Source organism: Schistocerca piceifrons, chromosome 5, assembly GCF_021461385.2.
Source record: "Schistocerca piceifrons isolate TAMUIC-IGC-003096 chromosome 5, iqSchPice1.1, whole genome shotgun sequence".
Lineage (NCBI taxonomy): Eukaryota > Metazoa > Arthropoda > Insecta > Orthoptera > Acrididae > Schistocerca > Schistocerca piceifrons.
In genome coordinates, this window is record NC_060142.1 from 186,586,920 (window position 1) to 186,606,901 (window position 19,982).

At 38.2% G+C, this 19,982-nt stretch overlaps 2 protein-coding genes across 2 annotated transcripts in view; both read right to left on the minus strand.

Annotated features, from left to right (window-relative positions):
- Positions 1-5,943, minus strand: part of LOC124798869 (chondroitin proteoglycan-2-like) — a 70,354-nt gene extending 64,411 nt beyond the window's left edge. Inside the window, exon 1 of the mRNA XM_047262402.1 lies at positions 5,751-5,943. Coding sequence (XP_047118358.1) covers positions 5,751-5,943 — 193 coding nt within the window. The remainder of the gene's footprint in view (positions 1-5,750) is intronic.
- A 58-nt stretch (positions 5,944-6,001) lies between these two features.
- Positions 6,002-19,982, minus strand: part of LOC124798870 (chondroitin proteoglycan-2-like) — a 41,337-nt gene continuing 27,356 nt past the window's right edge. Inside the window, exon 3 of the mRNA XM_047262403.1 lies at positions 6,002-6,169. Within this exon, the coding sequence (XP_047118359.1) occupies positions 6,002-6,169 (168 nt within the window). The remainder of the gene's footprint in view (positions 6,170-19,982) is intronic.

Here is a 19,982-nt window from a genome sequence, read left to right on the forward strand (position 1 = left end):
AACTGACTACGCAAAGATATACGTAGTCATGTCGGATTGACTGCGCTACCTGTTATCAGGTGCGGCAACCTGAACGAGCAACCGAGAAACTTGCCAGGCTTCTGAAAACTCAAGTTGGCCTGCTTTAACAAATGCGCTTCGACACACACGTACTGTTGCGTCTCTGTTGCAGCAGGCTGAGCTACTTTAGTGGTTACGGCAGAGATAGTGGCAGGCAGACTGAAAGGAGGATTTGTACATCTCCAGCTCCACCACGACTGGTTTCTCTACCTGTCACAACCTACAGTGCCACTTATATCAGAAAAATTACCAAACAAACAGTGGCCAAAGAACACAAGACAGAAACTAACAGGCGGATTGTCGGCGATAAAGAGCTGTTCGACATTTCTGCAGACAAAATTGACCTTCTGTATATTATGTATACGTGTATAATATGTACATTAAAAGACAATGCTCCCAACATCTGTCCTAAAGTTTATTAGAGTGTTATGGAAAAATTGAAGTAAAGTTATCCAGTACTTCTGGAAGTATTTGCTTTCTTTTCCATGTGTATATAAATCGGAAACATTGACCGATTTACATTAAATTTTTACACAGCAATCTTCTAAACATATACAGAATGGACCATTTCAATCCACAACGGGGAATAAGTCGGGATAGAGATGAGATACAGCAAAATGTTACAAACAAAAGCTACAGGTAGCCAAGAAGGTCACGCATTGCTGCTAATGGGGTGACTTTCAAGGTGTCTTTCAGATTAAAGAGATTTTTTTTAAAAAATGGGAACCCTAATATTTAAGATTTGAAAAGAGTGGCAAATTTTACGTATAAAATAATACTTAAATCAAGGTTATGGCAAGGTACTGTCAAGGCCAATTAAGCAAATATATTTTAACTCTAATAGAAATTGACTCGGAATAGAGGAAGGATACGTTAGAAATAAATTGGAAGGGACATACCAGAGAATTAGAGACGCAAAGACTCACTCAGTGACATGTAAGTCTAGGTATTATTTACATTTCTTCCGTCTTGGAAATGTCAAAGTAACGGTTAAACGCTGTGCTGTATTTATTTTTGCCATGTACACACGTCAGTTAAAAATTAAAGTTCAAATTTCTCTTCAACTTTTCCAAATTATACATCACAAAAAGGGTATTCCATTAAACAAAACTCAGGTTTAGGATAACCTTCGATAATTACCTTTAAGATCACGGTTATTGGTAATGTTACATGATCCCTTACGCCCCATCCAGTTTGTATCTGAAATTGTGTTTTTCTGTATCGCTCTTCTATTCCGAGTTAATCTCTAGTAGAACTAAAAACGTATTTGCTTGTTTTACCTTCATTGAACCTTTCTATGACCTTCAATAATGTATCATTTTATACGCAAAATTTGCCGCTCTTTACCAATTTTAAATCAAATATTAGGGTTTGTATTTTTAAAAAACACTTTAACCTCAAAATCATCTTGAAAACCACGTTCAAGATTACGGCCAGTATTAGCAATGCGTGACCCGCATTGCCATCTACGACTCTTATCTGTAACATTATATTGTATCTCATCTCCATCCCGAGGTATTCCTCATTATGGATTAAATTGGTCCTACCTGCATACTAAAAATATGTAGACTGCGTCCATTACAGCTTTTTGTAGAGTATCATGCAAAAATATGAAGTAAGTCAGTCAAGAACTTATCGAGATTTTTGGAAACAACTTTAAACAACGTCTTGTCTGTACAGCATTTTACAGGTACCAACAAAAAGTACTGGACTACATTTACATCGTAGCAGTGAAAGAGACACGTAATAAAATTATTTTAGAGTTAGCAAACTTCTCTCGTATTGAGCCAGTTTTTCTCATAAGTAATCTCAAGAAAGGAGAAACGTTATAGCATAACACAAAAACGAAGAATTTGACGCACAGAAATATACACTACTTAATTTCTTTCCACCTTTCATTTTTTATATTAGTGCCGTCGTTAAACGTGTAGACCGTAATGTGTGAAACAAATCAATATATCACTCCTCTTATGAATGACGCTTCAGTCGACGAAGATCAGACATCCAAAGAATGAGTTATATAAGACCTTGTGTGTTATCTCCATGGAGCAATGTACACAATAGGCCCAATATCGGCATCAGAATAACATACTGGAAAGTGTGACTCACTGCAGATTCGTTACGCGAACCGCAGCCATTGCACCATTTAGATGGATTTCGCTTATGTTCACTCTAGTTCCATTATCAGTATTTAGGAACAATGAGTACGTCTTTCATCTAGAAATTTCTTCACCAACGCACATTATTTATACAGATTACATTTCGGTACACAGACAAGTAGAAAGGTAAAACCCTCTTCTAATAATTACCTATTCTACTGGTTCCTTATCTACTCCAAAGATCGCTTAAAGTTAAGCTATCTCTGTCACAAAGTCATCGTGAACAGACAAATATATTAATATCACATTCTCAGTACGAATTGAAACAGAAGTTGATATTATTCATTTATATCAGCACTGTAGATGGAAGAAAAGAAGATTTATTTGAAGATGAGCCCAGGCTAAAGAAACAAGAACGAATTCAATCCTTGTTTGTGTAACGATATGCTGTAACAGCTTGACGAGAATATTTGGTATCACCTCTGTTAGATAATAATTTTTGATGCTGTGCCAGTAACCACCTTCACATAATAGTTAATTAGTTAGTTATGTGTAACACAGATAATCTATCGAAACGATGCGGAACGAGTCAGATTACATGATACATAAACGTAATTAGGTTTAACCTAAATGAGTTGATAATGCAACTAGATTTAAAAAACAGTTTTTCTTTTATTTTTTGTTTCTTCTACAGGCTACCGCCTTTAAACTAAAATTTCGTTGATGGATTAGAAGAAGGTATCCATGAGAAGCTCTTTTAGGTTAATGTAGAACTTATTTCGCTAGTTTAGAACTTGTTTTGCTACATGTCAAACATTTTGTGGTATTAGACTAATGATTTGATATTTATGTTGCTCCACATTGACCTCTTTAGGTGAGTCACTGACGGCTGGAATAACAGCTAATAAATTTCATTTTTATCTCTGATCTTGTAGGTGTGGACATCACTATTAATCTCAAATTGTGGTGAATAATTTATGACGAATTTCATTACCAGATATATACAGCTTGGAGAAAAATGTACAAACCGCGAGAAATGAATGCTTAGAGATAATTGCAGATTCTGGTCAAGCCTACAGGTTGCACTGTAGTATATCACCATGAACAACACCTGTGCAATGTGTGATATGCAAATATCGTGAACATTAATTTTGTGGAATAGATATTTAGACTACGTTTTATATTCTTTGATGACAATAATGATGAAAGCGACCAATTTCTCCGGGATCTATATAGATTCAACCAAAACATACAGTTACTGGACATTGCGCTGAAATTAACACTTTACTCCTTTTGGTCCTGGAAGCACCACTAAAACTGGAAATATTGGCTTCAATGTGTAACGAAAGCCAGCCATGACAGATCTTCTTATACACAGAGAGTCATGTCGCCTGATGAAGTATAAATCAACTGCGTTCTGAGCCATGTTACACCATACTTATGAACGGCCCCCTACCACTTAAGCTCAAATGGCTGAATATGAGGTTATATAACATGCATCGTATCAAAACGGTTACGATCCTGAATTTTTTAACTTAGTTAATAGAAGTATATTAAAGAAGAAAAATATTCTTTCCCATAGCAAACAGACGCAGATTTTATAACGCTTAATCCAGCCTAGCAATCAAAGAAACGCTCAATTCTTTCTTGAAAACTGTATCAGGGTGCGGTATCCGGAATAACAGGCGGGTGTATGAGACCTGAAAAAATTATTTCAGCGTATTTTATTTTTCTGATCTAGAAAAAAAACTTAGTCAAAAGGAAAAATGTGTGGCAAATAATTACAATGAAGCTGGAGTACACTGAATTACATGGAATGATTTCCCTAAGAAACGCATAGAGTTCAGCTGTAGTTAATTTCGAATCAGGTTTCTGAAACACTTTCACAATCTCTCATTTGCTCTCAAAGTACACTTGCGCGTAGAGGGACACAGCATCAGAAACCCTTCAGAAAATTTAAAAATACTCCATAAAAAAGAGAAAGTGTCATGTTTGGAATATACTAGAGGAGGTAGAAAATTTTTGATACACAAAAAATTGCACACTTCATGTTGAGTAACCAATTAGAATTAAAGTTTCATAACATTCTGGCTAATTTTGATGGTTTATACGATTAGGTGTTGGTACGTAATAAAATTCTGTATTGTTCTTGCTTGTTAAGGCAGAGACCCAGCGCTCCTAGTCGTTAGTATATGACATCACGCTGTCGACATGGATAGCTTACGTTCCGCCAGCCAGCCAGTCTTAGTCGTTCGTGTGGGCTGCTTTTACTCTGCCCAACACCGGGTTGTCCTGCTGTCGCACCGGAAAGACATTGCCACTTGACTCGTTCCACACAGCATCTGCATAGTGCCAGTACTAATTGTGTTAGCAGTGACAATTTTTATCGTCAGTCTGGCCGGCTTTTCAAAACTGTTCTTACCAACCTCTCACAATAAAACGTTTCTCCTTTATTCTTAGATAAAGGCAAATTTTATATCATGGCTCAGTAGCTGCTACTTTCACCTATCAGCAATTTGCTAAATCACTTTTACTGAATAGAATAATTTGACTTGGAGCGATGGGTATGTCTAGATCTTTAGCTTTGTGAATACATTCTGGACATTCTTTTACTAATTTTCATATCTGTAAAGTGGTTGTACTGAAAATTGCTGATTAACATGTAGGCTGCCCCTGATGATGGGGCCGTAAGTCGCGAAACCGGCTGAGATTAAAAATTTTACCAACTGTTAGCGGAATTCTTTATAACATCACACATTTCAACAGTTCAGTGTGTACAAAATAGTTTTGACATAAATTGTGGGCATGTCTCTGTTTATTGTACAAAACGGAATATAGTGCGTTCGCTCAAGACAGAGGGAGAGTCCATTATCAGAGGACCGATAATATGTGACCGGACCTTCATAGATGCTGAACCTCTTCTGAGTATGTCCTCCACAAATTGGTGCGAAAGTTACCGTTGCTCCATGACAGTCATTCATTCACGCCATAGCAGCCAGAAAGACATCAATGAGAGTGACATTTTATTCGGATATTTCAAACCCAACAGTCTTGTTATGCTTAAAATTATAATAACTTAATAAACAAATATTGTTCTTTTTCACGACTACATCGTGTGACATCAGGCAATAAATATTTCTGATTAAAAATGGACAGCGCAGATAAAACAGCATTCTTAAATATTTGCGTAAGATAGCCAATAGCTCTTTAATGTGGATGTAGCAGATATTTCCTTAATGCCGTCTTCGATCAACATAGACGGAGCCACCAGGATGTCTAGCGTAATTACACATTCTCAGTTCTGCGTTCTACTGCAGGCACGCTGGGCACGAGATCAACCAGGCAACACCATTCTCGATGCTGTTACAGTCACTGGGGTTAGGCAGCTGGGTAACGTCATCTGGATTCCTAGCTGGACACGTAGGAGCATCTCCAGCTGGTTGCTGTGGGCTTCCTCCATTGCCAGAGTAAGTATTCCCATTATTCTGATCAACAATAGAAGATTCGTCGCCTAATGGGTTATTTGGAGCAGCAGATGATGAGCAAGCAGCGCCCTCCGGATAAACACAGACCCTCAGATCTTCATTTTACTCAAGTCCGGCTGGGCACGGTATGGGCCAAGCCACACCATTGTCGTCGCACTTGTAGAAACTGCTGCAGTCCTTCGGATTGGGAAGCTGGGTGACGTCATCCGGATTTCTTGGTGGGCAAGTGGGGACGTCGTCAGAAGGTAGCTCAGGTAAAATTCCACTATCGTTTGAGTCTCCACCAGTTTCATCGCCATCGCTCGATCCTCCACCAGTTCCATTGTAGTCGTCAGGAGGAGAAGACGAGGTTGAGGATCAGCCAGCTCTGTCTGGGAAGTCAGACACCGTCAGCTGCGGATTGAAATCGAGATTTGCTGGGCACGTGATGACTTTTGCCATGGCTGACGGCTCACACTGCAGGAAGCTTCTGCAGCTGTTTGGGTTCCGAAACGGGCCGGACGCTCCCTGAACTGTTGAATTCATCTGAAACAAATGTACTGGTTATCAGCGCGTTCTGCCTACTTGGTCTAATTTACAGAACATGCACGTAGAAGCAGCAATGTAGTTCTTCCGTTTCGGTTCTAGTCGTGGAAACGGCTTATGTGATCACTAAATGACATTGCTCATTGGTAAAAAATTTAAGAAATTTTAGGAACCATTTTTATATAGCTTTTTTTTCAATCTCAGGAGCACATCATCCGTACAACAGAACTAGTTTCAATTCGCCTGGATCATCTGCAGATCCAGGTAGTTTCCTCAACAACCAATCGTCCCTGTATCAGTACTAAGCACAAAATGCAATTCGTCTGATGTGTAGTTTCAATACATGCACGATGCGCTGCTGACAAAGTTTATAGATCTCAAAATGATACACCTCATATCATATTATATAAAAATTGTGGTACTGGAATTAAAAAATAAACGGTATATTAGGAAAGTTAATGATATCAATACAGGTACCGATTCCTCTCGTAACGAAAATGTCGGCTTTAGTGAAAATTTTAATATACTTAGCTATCTCAGACTTATAACATCTAATTATTGATGGTATGCACCAATCTGAGGAGAAGCCTAGGGTAGTGTGAATTCGGTGAAACATTCTAATTTCAGTTTACGCAAGTATTGAGCTTTGCCTTTGTGATAAAGTACAGATAGCTATGGGTGATTAATTCAGCGCCACATGTCGTATCTGCAGTAGCTTACAGGAACCCGCATTACCTGATCTATTGTTAGGCTCCAGTGTACTGTGTTCCCCCGATCAGGTGTAGAAATGTTGGACAAGGCAGTATTCTCTTAATGTGTTTATCTGATGTATAAATAATGTGACTAACCGCTGGAATTTAGGATTTTCCATCTCCTGAGTAAAGTTCTCATAAATTTTAAGTAACAGGTGTCACCGAAAGTATCTCATTCGCAGATAGTGAATAATGTGTCTCAGTTTCGAATACGAATAACATTTTTGCACTGCATTATTGAGAATTAATGCCATATGTAACTAGGATTCTTTGTGTTTCACACATGTAATCGATCCGTATGTTGAGTATGATTATGAATTCAATTTCAGTACGTAACAATGATTCAAAATATCTCTATGTTTGTGTGCTATGACCAACGCCTTACAGACAAAATTTATCTGTCGTAAAAGATTATATATATGACATTGTGGCCCTAATTAATACCTAAATGTGTCGAAGAAGATGTCGAACAGGTTGAAATTAATTTAGGAAAATTTTTTCATATAATTTTTGAAGTGTGCAGAGAAGTTAGAGAGAATTAGAATAAATATCAAGCAACCGATCCTATTAACTGATGGTTCTTTTGATTACTGGGTGAAACGTGTGTCTAATCAGCTATTAAACAAGCTGGCATACAACGACAGAACAATTTATATGCTCTGGTTATTGGTGGTGAACGCTTACCACAGTCACTTTGCCGATGGAAGCGGCACAGCTGCCTCCAATCATAGTCGCCATTACGACACTCACAACAATAACATGTTTGTTACTCTTTCAAGAGTAACAAACATATTATCTCTTCTGTGTGAAAACATGCGACAGTATCAGTATAACAAGTATGCTTGAACAAGAAGGCACAAGAGATGTTACAGGACTCAATAGTTTCTTCCCGCAAAGTTCTAGTCCTCACTGATCAATTCTGTACATAATCTACGTATTTGCTACAGTAATACACAGAACTAATATTGTGTAATCCCGCGGCTCTTCATGCCTCTCATTCACTCAGATGGAATCGTTATCATTCCGATTTCGGTTGTCAGACTATACTCTACGATTACTTCATAGATATATCAGCACTTTGCACAATTCACTATATGTTGAGTATGATTATGAATTCAATTTCAGTACGTAACAATGATTCAAAATATCTCTATGTTTGTGTGCTATGACCAACGCCTTACAGACAAAATTTATCTGTCGTAAAAGATTATATTTATGACATTGTGGCCCTAATTAATACCTAAATGTGTCGAAGAAGATGTCGAACAGGTTGAAATTAATTTAGGAAAATTTTTTCATATAATTTTTGATGTGTGCAGAGAAGTTAGAGAGAATTAGAATAAATATCAAGCAACCGATCTTATTAACTGATGGTTCTTTTGATTACTGGGTGAAACGTGTGTCTAATCAGCTATTAAACAAGCTGGCATACAACGACAGAACAATTAATATGCTCTGGTTATTGGTGGTGAACGCTTACCACAGTCATTTTGCCGATGGAAGCGGCACAGCTGCCTCCGATCATAGTCGCCATTACGACACTCACAACAATAACATGTTTGTTACTCTTTCAAGAGTAACAAACATATTATCTCTTCTGTGTGAAAACATGCGACAGTATCGGTATAACAAGTATGCTTGAACAAGAAGGCACAAGAGATGTTACAGGACTCAATAGTTCCTTCCCGCAAAGTTCTAGTCCTCATTGATCAATTCTGTACATAATCTACGTATTTGCTACAGTAATACACAGAACTAATATTGTGTAATCCCGCGGCTCTTCATGCCTCTCATTCACTCAGATGGAATCGTTATCATTCCGATTTTGGTTGTCAGACTATACTCTACGATTACTTCATAGATATATCAGCACTTTGCACAATTCACTATATGTTGAGTATGATTATGAATTCAATTTCAGTACGTAACAATGATTCAAAATATCTCTATGTTTGTGTGCTATGACCAACGCCTTACAGACAAAATTTATCTGTCGTAAAAGATTATATTTATGACATTGTGGCCCTAATTAATACCTAAATGTGTCGAAGAAGATGTCGAACAGGTTGAAATTAATTTAGGAAAATTTTTTCATATAATTTTTGATGTGTGCAGAGAAGTTAGAGAGAATTAGAATAAATATCAAGCAACCGATCTTATTAACTGATGGTTCTTTTGATTACTGGGTGAAACGTGTGTCTAATCAGCTATTAAACAAGCTGGCATACAACGACAGAACAATTAATATGCTCTGGTTATTGGTGGTGAACGCTTACCACAGTCATTTTGCCGATGGAAGCGGCGCAGCTGCCTCCGATCATAGTCGCCATTACGACACTCACAACAATAACATGTTTGTTACTCTTTCAAGAGTAACAAACATATTATCTCTTCTGTGTGAAAACATGCGACAGTATCGGTATAACAAGTATGCTTGAACAAGAAGGCACAAGAGATGTTACAGGACTCAATAGTTCCTTCCCGCAAAGTTCTAGTCCTCACTGATCAATTCTGTACATAATCTACGTATTTGCTACAGTAATACACAGAACTAATATTGTGTAATCCCGCGGCTCTTCATGCCTCTCATTCACTCAGATGGAATCGTTATCATTCCGATTTTGGTTGTCAGACTATACTCTACGATTACTTCATAGATATATCAGCACTTTGCACAATTCACTATACGGTAAATAATATGTACGAGTATGAAGAAGGTCTAGGGGTAGCGTCTTCCATTAGTAATTAAAAGCCCCGGGTTCGAATCCCGCCACTCCTTGATTTTCATTAATAAACAGCATTGGCTGTCGAAGACTTCCGGCATAAGAAGTCTTCAAACGGCCTTGTCAAAAGGGCAGAGGTTCAGGGCACTCTCTTGTCCAAGGGGTGGGAAACTGCCACTAAAGTCATAAAAATCAGCAATGGTCAACAGCATGAAATTGCAGAGGACAATGGAAACCACTGCATTCAAGACACGTAACGTCTATCCACAGGACATGTGGCCTGTAATTGAAAAGTGTCATAATGATCTCTCCATTGGCAAAAGATTCCGGAATAGTCCCCCATTCGGATCTCCGGGAGGGGACTGCCAAGGGGGAGCTGACCATGACAAAAAGATTGAATAATCAAAGAAAGGAAACGTTCTACAGATCGGAGAGTGGAGTGTCAGAAGCCTGAACGAAGTAGAGAAACCAGAAAAGCTGAAAAGAGAAACGCAAAGGCTCAATCTTTATATAGCTGGGGTTAGTGAAGTGAAATGGAAAGAAGGATTTCTGGTCGGATGAGTATAGGGTAATATCAGCAGCAGAAAAAATGGTATAACGGGAGTAGAATCCGATATGAATGTGAAGGTAGAGCAGAGAGTGTGCTGTTGTGAACAGTTCAGTGATAGGGCTGTTCTTATCAGAATCGAGAGCAAACCAACACCGATAACGATGTAGTCTTTCCCCCCTACTGTTCAATCTGTACATCGAAGAAGAAGTGACGGAAAGAGAAGAAAGTTTCAGGAGTGGAATTACAATTCAAGGTGAGAAGATATTAATGATAAGATTCACCCATGACATTGCTATCCTGAGAGAAAGTGAAGAAGAATTACGTGATCAGCTGAACCGAATGAAAAATATAATGAGTACAGAATGTGAATGAGAGTAAATCGAAGAAGAACGAAAGTAATGAGATGTAACAGAAATGACCTCAGCGAGAAACTTAACATCAGGATTGATGATCACGAAGGAATACTGCTACCTACGCAGTAAAATAATCAATGATGGACAGAGCAAGGAGGACATCAAAATCTGACTAAAAATGGCAAAAAGGGCATTCCTGGCCAAGAGAAGTCTACTAATATCAAATATCGGCCTTAATTTGAGGAGGAAATTACTGAGAATGTAAGCCTGAAGTACACCATTGTATGTTTGTGAAACATGGACTGTGGGAAAACCGGAACAGAAGAGAATCGAAGCATTTGAGATGTGGTGCTACAGACGAATGTTGAAAATTAGGTGGACTGATAAGCTAAGGAATGATGACGTTCCGCTCAGAACTGGAGAGGAAAGGAACATGTGGAAACACTTATAAGGCAGGATGATATGACATCTGTTAAGGCATGGTACTAGAGGGGACTGTAGAGGCCAAAAACTGTAGAGGAAGACTGGAATACATTCAGCAAATAATTGTGGACGTAGGTTACAAACGTCAATCTGAACCGTACGAGCGTCGCCGGCACTGATAAGAACCTTATGTTCAATTACTGCATGTCAAAACATCTCTGACGTGCTCAGGTCGCATCTGACGTAAGCAGTCCCTGTTTGACAACACTCGAACCCATGCAACTCGACAGTAACGTGTTTAGAGGACTTTAGTGCTTGATTTGACGCATGAGGGTGCTTAAGCAAGGTGCAAGGTTCTCTCTTCGTTCAGTAGAAGTGAAATACTTGTAATAGGGCGCCAATAAATTTCGCAATTCGACAGAAGATATTTTGGGGGACAAATGGTTGTCATGGTCTGAGATGCTGAGGGCGTTCGTTAAGACGTGTAGTAACATATTTATCTGAAGTACTTAAAGATATAGACCAAATTTAAGAGTGTGAATCTCTGAAAATCACGCAAGATGTTAGTAAAAGAAAATAATAAGTGAATATTCATCATTTCAGAATGATGTCAAATTTATGTATATTTACCTCAGATTCAGCTGCTTTCTCTGATATGAAAAACACATAGTTTTTGGATGTTCTATAGTTTTCATTTATTTTGTAAACTAGTTTTCGTCTTACAAGGCCCTCAGCTGTCTATAACTTAAATTAGTTACATTCTGACGAACACCAGTTAAAGAGATAAATTAATACTATAAACATGCATAATCTTGTGTTTTTTATAATTATGAAATTATTGTAATAGTAAACGACATAAAGAGGAAGTTAATATGAATAAAATACAATAACGTGAAACTATATCAGTTAAGTACTGTCATATGTTGAAATATTAGTATAAGTAATGTCATGACTTCCGAAAAGTTGTGACAGATTGGAATTCGAATCCGGACTTCCTGCATTTTGGCTGCGTCAACAATTTTACTTATCGCAAACACAGAATACCGGAGGCTTCGAGCCGTTGATGATTCATAGCACAATCTGCTGTCTACAGAACAACCCTAAATCAGTTCGCCCAATGATTTAATTCACCCATTTATTAGTAACCGACAGTGATAGCATGTATAATCGGATTATATTTGTCGAAAACCGTTGAGTCGTCCTCGTATGGAGAGGCATAACATTAGGATTTTGTAGGGTGTTTCCATTCTCATTTAGCGTCTGGTGTGAGGAATAATGATGAGACAACTCAGTCCCTATGATAACCATTCTAGATATCATTCGTTTCGGCTTTTTTCTCACGTATGTCCGCACCCATCCACATAAAAGTTTGTACAGCGAATTTCTAGCATTTGCAGATGTTCATTAAATGAAATTTTTAACAAGGTTCCCTCTTCATAAATCCACAGAGCAAATGTGATATGGGCAAAGGAAGATTATTGCTGCTGTTCACCTCTCATAAGGAACAAGAACTCCGCAAACTTCTCTCACATTGGTGAACCACCGAAGCGCGTATGAATCGTTGCAGCCAAGAATTTATATGGTGTATTTCAGTGTCTGAAATGTCAGTTTTCATTTTCATAGCTTTTCTAGTTTCAAGTCTATCTCAGAAGTCTCGTAACTGCATTTTACCTCGTTGTATTAGCTTTCAGTATCTTGTTCAAACAATTCTCTGTCATATGTTTATATTCAATACTAATTTAATCATAACATCGTTCCAGCTTGTAATTGGACACCCTCCTCTACCATTACCTTTTTTTTATAGAAGTAGCCGATACCACCATTACTCCCGAATCTGTTACAGGTGGACATTGTCTTCTGTTTCGTTGAACGAATTTCATTTGATTTTGTATGCGATGTATTATATTTCAGACTAAAATGTATAAAAAAGAAATTAATTTGGTATACTCTGTATGTACGGTTAAAATTACTCTTTTTTAAAAAATGTTTTAAATTACGAAATATCTGACATCATTTAAAAGTCATGTTATTAACTGCACAGTTTAGCGCGAATTATTAATTTTATTTCGGAATTCATGTATAAGATAATGATATAATGTGGTAAATATTCTTCTTTTGTCAAGAAAGTTTGTAATCTCATCTGCTTTGTAAACTCTTTGGCATATTGTGAGTACCGCAGAATGTTTGAAGTAGTGGATATGCCTCTGTTGGAGACAGACGTATTTATATGATCGACACTAACGATGTGATTTGAAATGTTAAGTGGAAATTGTAGAAACGGCGTGATTTTTAATAATACGACAAAGAATAAAATACAGGAAATATACAGGCAAATCTTCAGCAACTATTTAGTCATCAAGAACCCACAACGTTAAATCAAAAGTTCAGCCGCAAGAATGTACCCCCAGATGCAAGACTTGGAGCCAACAACAAGAGGAAATGAAGATAAGCAAAAAGTTTTTCTTTTTTATATCTTACGCCTCACGAAGCTTTCAAAGCATGTGCAGAGACAGAGAATTTTAATAGTGATATGTGGGAGGAGAAGATTACAAGCTACAGAGCCTCCGCTAAGCAGAAGACTTCGATGGAAGAATGAGAGCGGTTACATAAGAAGAAAGTCTCATTAGGTTTATGATTTGACGAATTCCATTTCATTCTATCGCTTTCTGTAAACGAGAATGTCAATTTCGTAATAACGTCGCAAAAATAAATTTTACACGTGTTTGTTTCGAAGACTGAGTAAGCAGATTAGTAATATGTATTCATTGGGAACAAAACATATCAATCTAGCTTTATAATAGGAAGTGATACAGATGATAACGGCGCAACATTAACGCCCGCCGCCATGGCCCCGATCGATCAGCTTTGATGTTTGTGTAACCAGTGACAACATTCAAATTACTATACTAACGCACGAGCAGACAGTGGAGGAATCGAGTAGAGGGGTCAGAACCGAGTACCGCAGCTCGACTAAATGACGCCTGTCGGAATATGGAAGTTTTATCCTCTTATTTTCGAGTCCTATGCCATCATACATTTGAATTAAGTCTGAGAGGCAGTTCCAACTTCTGCTCAGACATGGTGATCTTGAAAGGATTCTGAGAAACTTGGTTGAAACTAACCCATTCGTTTTACAGGACCTGAGAGAGTGAAGAGTCTGATGAAATCGACTCTAATATTCTTGAATTAGGGTAATAAATTTACTCACGGAAACAACAACGACGCAATTACCAGATCTTTTGTAGTTAACTGGCTGCATTACGAAGAAAAGGATGTACCTATAGCTGCAGTTTAGAACTCGTTAAGAAGAGCGAATATTTTTCTTGGAGAAATGTATGGGTGACCCTGGTATCTACCATCAGAAGCCGTTGAAGTACCTTATCATGAATTACTGTTCTTAGGTATACTGAGAGTTTATGAGAATATTAATATGATAATCAAATAATATTTCCAAGCTCCTGTGATATTTGTTTCCTGAAAATGTGAATCTTCCCTTATTTACTGAAACCTATGCTCCCAGCTGGAAAGGGGAAAGAGAAAAAAAAAGGTGTGAAAGTGCAAACAAAAAGAAAAGAAAGGATGTTCTTCCACGCAGGCTGCTGAATCTGTGTTGTCCCTCAGACACCAATGTTGTAGACTGCTCCTATTACAATCCAGTTGTCTCTGATTTGTCAGTTAGTTGACTTGTACATTCGTATATAGGCTACTACCAACTGAGCTATCCAAGCACAGCTTACCTTCTGGTAGTACCTGCCAATTTTAAACTGGCAGGATGTTTCAAGTAAATGTAGCTGTTGGCTGAAATATGACTGATGAATAAACCGTGGAAAACGGTATACAGTGACTGGATACTACTGTACAACCGAAATGGGAACATACTGCGCTCATCGGCTACCAGCGGCTGGTCAAGTACTCTTCCATGTATTCTCACAGATTTGGCTGTAAGATGGTGTCGCCACTACACAGCTGTCGTCTTATAATCGGTCGGAAGATGGATGTACGGAGAATGAAATTTTTAGGTTCCACAAGGGGCTCTTTCCGGCATCTGGATAGTTCTGGCCTGAGAATGAGAGTGATTGATCGACTACAGAGCTCATTAAGAGCAAGGAAAGGTAGACAGGTATATCACATCCCTCAGTTTCTGTGTTTTTCAGGTTAAAGATTATTATTCGATTTAATAATCATGCCAAAGTCGTTTCTTCGCTGATAGCAATTAAAACTCAAACCCATGAAGAAGGTGTGTAGTAAATATTAAAGTGGCATGAACTGTACAACATATTTGGGTATGCAAATGATTAGCATTTTGACGCAACCAACAAAATAAGCAGTAGTAGCGCCATCTGCATTTTGTACACAATGATATATTACACAGAGTTCTGCTCTTTCAGAAATTACATTTGAATGGTGTTAGTTCGTGTTAAGTTCGTGTCATATCTCGTGTAACATGCAGAAACCAGCGACTATCAGAATCCTACAGCGACAGCGTCAGGATCTATTGTCCCTCTATATTGTTGTTTGCATTGGATGGGATCACACAACTGTAATGCGAATTTGAGGTTGGTTCAGGAAAGCCAAACTCAACACCGGTATGATTCTCAATGCTCCACGCAATGAGGACATAGAACAGCAGTGGCAGATATCCGAATTATTGCTAGTGGATGTGTGCACCTTGTAGCCATCCCACTTCGAGGTCTTCACTACGCAATCTTCCAACAAGACGACGTAAGACCACAGGATGCCTCAAGTTCCTCCATGTACCGGATGTCCGGCCACTGGTTGGCACTTGCTTCAAATATCTCGACCACTGAAGGTCTCTGGTCTTGAGTTGCTAAGAAAATGGCGTGACCCTGCTTGCCTACCACTGTGTTTTCTGAACACGTGCAGAAGTGGTGAAGACGCATCGGTCACCAGATCACACATTCACTGGGTACCCTTCCGTCATTGCTAGCTTTGTATACCACACCCTAAACCCTCATTTCACCTACTGATTTGTCACGTACTCCTCCTAATACACCGTATTTTCGTAATAAGGAAAATGTGGTTATTTCTTGTCCTTTCTTGCGTTGCAGTTGTAATGGCCAGCAGCGAAATTAGACTCTGGGATTGTCGTGTGTCAGATATGCTGTGATTAGTCTTTTATTTCGTAACAGTCCCGTATCATGTTAACAAAATACGCTCTCACAATGTCATTGTGATTTTCATAGGGACCCTGCAACACAGTCGTTTGACATCGATTCTCTAACATAAAACTTTACTTTGATGTTGTACTGTCACGCAGATTTTGGGTGTCAGCGTGTAAGTAGGCTGTTTGATAGAAACAAACAATGTATTTACCTTAATAGTTCTCAAAAGTCATTATATATATATATATATATATATATATATATATATATATATATATATATATCAGTTCATGACATCCAGTCTCACAAATTTACTCTTTTTGATGGACACACGTCCAAATCTTCCGCTCTCAAAATTCTGCCATCTCTCTCCCCACATCCACCACTGCTGGCGGCTCACCTCCAACTGCGCAACGCTATGCGCTGTTCACATCCAACTGCCCAACACTACAATATTCCAACAATGCAAACCAGCCACAGACTGCACACAGCACAGTCAGTGATTTTCATATAGAGCGCTACGTGGCGTTACCAACATAAAGACCTAAACAGCCTACTTACATAGCCCCCATGCTCCCCACAAAAATTTTACAAATGGTTTTGGGCAGTGGCCAATACAGATTTGAAATTTTTTTTCATTATTACAATAACAAAGAAATCAAATGCTCACACTTATTGATATACTGTTGGAAAAAAGCAAAGAATTTCTCACAGTCCATAAAGACAGTCCTGATCGTTCATCACAGTAAAATTGCAGAGTGTTTTTCTCAAAGTCTGAACAGTAAGAGAAAATACACAAAAAAATAGTGGATTTCCATGCAGTCTTGAAGAAATAGTATAGTCCTTCCAACAGAAAGGCAGTGCTAACTGGTGACATGCAGACAGGTAATGGGCCACAACAGAGCAAACCCACAGCAGAGTCAGTCGAAGTTAAAGAACATTGGTAGGTAGGTCATCACAGAGCAGACCCACTATAGTCCTGAGAGAGATTATGGTATTGGTGGGCCATCAAAGGTACAGACCCACTGCAGTCCTTGTAGAGACGGCCAGCAGCCATCTGTTGCGACTGTGCAGTTGCACAATCACCATCCAAGAGTCTTGCGGATGATATAGCAAGTCCATAAACCACCACTTGTGCACTCACAAAGTTTTTGGAATTGTCCTTAGAACCAGCAATGCTGTTAACCAGTCCCTTGCTGAATTAATAACACACGTGCAAACACTAACAGTCCCAACTTCTCACATATTGTGCATATACTATGACCAACAGAAACATGTGCAGTGAAATGAAACCTAATTTGAAGAACTGGTGTCTATACAATTATAAATTTGCAATATAAGAATACAATTACAAAGGTACAAAATACATCATTAAAGAACATAACAATACAGATAACATTTGTAGTAACGGGGGACTTACAAAAGAATCTAAATAACATATACATCAGTGTTACAGGAATTATGACATAAGTACATACATAAAAGATGAGAATAACTTTCAAAACTAATGTCTAAACATCTTTACAAAGCAAATGACATATTATTAATGCAAATTATATTTGAGGATAACAGTTTTCCACATCATAGTGAATGTAGCTTAGTATTAGAAAAATTCTACAACATAAATCTCATTAGCTAAGCACATAAAGACAGGAAAAACACAAATACACAAGGTTACACAAACACATAGCAGAATAACACAAAAGGAAAGGACAGAGTTCGTTTTGAGTGTAACATTTGGTACTGCAGTTCAACCGAAAACTTCATTCCATAGATCTTTCGTCTTATTTCAACATTTGTACCCACAAAAAAAACCTATACACTACTTTTTTGCCAAACCATTTTATTATAACTTCTCAATGCATTTCTTACAATTCATCACAACTTATTCTCTTATATAGCCTACCTCCTCTTAAGCTAACTTAAATCTACTGAGTCCAGATGCATAAACTAAGGGGCGAGGCAATGCAGCAGCACAAAACAATTAACATAAACAGCAATGACAATAATTCCAAATTGGCAAAGCAAGCAGCAATATATCTAAATTAGCAAAGAAAATGCAATATTACAACTAATATAAGGTAATGTGCAGCTAACAAGAAAAATTAATGAGTAGTAAAACTGGCTTAACACAAGGTAAAACTCAGTAGGACGATGCCTGACAAACAGCAGCAGCAAATGCAATAACTTATACCTAAACATCACAAATCTCAAACAGAAAAAATATCACAGTAAAGGTAGGAAATGTCTAATACCTAGGTCACATCTTAACACTAGAGTGATGCATCACGATAACTTACTCGAGTAGACAAGTTACCAAATCATAAAAAATTATATATGCAATTCCAGTGAAGGGAAATTCCCTCTTGTGCTCCCTCGTTTTTTTGGAAGTAGATGATAAAATTATTATTTACTGGATCTGTAGGCATAACGTACCTATATTAGTACAGCTATTAAATTTTATTTTAACCAATGCTGCAGTGCAGCTAAAAACTAGATATTAAACGAAATGAGCAAATACATATATAAAGCAAGGCATGAAACGTCATTGCCGGCCGGAGTGGCCGTGCGGTTCTAGGCGCTACAGTCTGGAACAGCATGACCATTACGGTGGCGGGTTCGTCACAGGGTTATTTGGTAACCGTGATAGCGTTACGGAGATGTTTAGCAAACTCAAGTGGCAGACTCTGCAAGAGAGGTACTCTGCATCGCGGTGTAGCTTGCTCGCCAGGTTTCGAGAGGGTGCGTTTCAGGATGAGGTATCGAATATATTGCTTCCCCCTACTTATGGCTCCCAAGGAGATCACGAATGTAAAATTAGAGAGATTCGAGCGCGCACGGAGGCTTTCAGACAGTCGTTCTTCCCGCGAACCTTACGCGACTGGAACAGGAAAGGGAGGTAATGGCAGTGGCACGTAAAGTGCCCTCCGCCACACACCGTTGGGTGGCTTGCGGAGTATAAATGTAGATGTAGATGTAGATGTACGGTACCGATGTGTAAAGTAGTATAAACAAATACCATATTAGCTAGGGCTCCTTGTGCTTGCCAAACACATGGTACACAAAGTAAGCGTGTACCCTCCTGAGGATTAATGTAACTATACCGTCAGGTGTTACAGATTACAGCAATCGAATGAAATGTATCACCAAAAACTTTCTTTGTGATTCAAAAATCTTTAAAAATAAATGTTTTAAGTACAAAATTAATCACTCAAATATGTGTACTGCAGCGCTAAACTGTCCGTCTTTTAAGATAATCTCTGTCAATACTTAAGGCCAAAAAATGTGCCAAGTGTCGTAATTATGTTCGTCCATAAGCAAAGTTCTGTAGAAGTCTATGTACTTACGTCGTAATAAGCAAAAGTGAAATGCTATATGTATAGATATCGTAGTTACTACGTACCTTACCGTGATCAAGAAAGTACTATACTGTAACGTATTGTTGTGCTACGGAAAGGACTGTCTCATTGTAACTATACCACAAAAGTTAGATCCAAAAGCCTGTTTCACTTTCCAGAAGAGTTCAGAAAACCTGTGCAGATATAAAACAGATACACCGCAAAAGCAACAATGTAAATTGTGTGAGACATTAGTAGCATCTTGATATAATCGTGTAGCTGTCAAATAAACTAACCACTTTGTCATCTGGTATCTCTCAGAAAGCACTTTAAATCCATAATGTATTTTCAAGTAAACCATAATGTTGCATTACAATGTCATTAGCAGTACCAGCATATGTTCTAAGCATGTAACCTTATAGTCGTTTCAAAATCGTGCAACTAACAAGCAAGAATAAACACACGCAAAAACACTGCATCGTCTGTTCACTATAGCAATGCATTCGTAATTACTGTCTAAACGTGTTCCCTAGGTTGTAAGATGGCAAAAA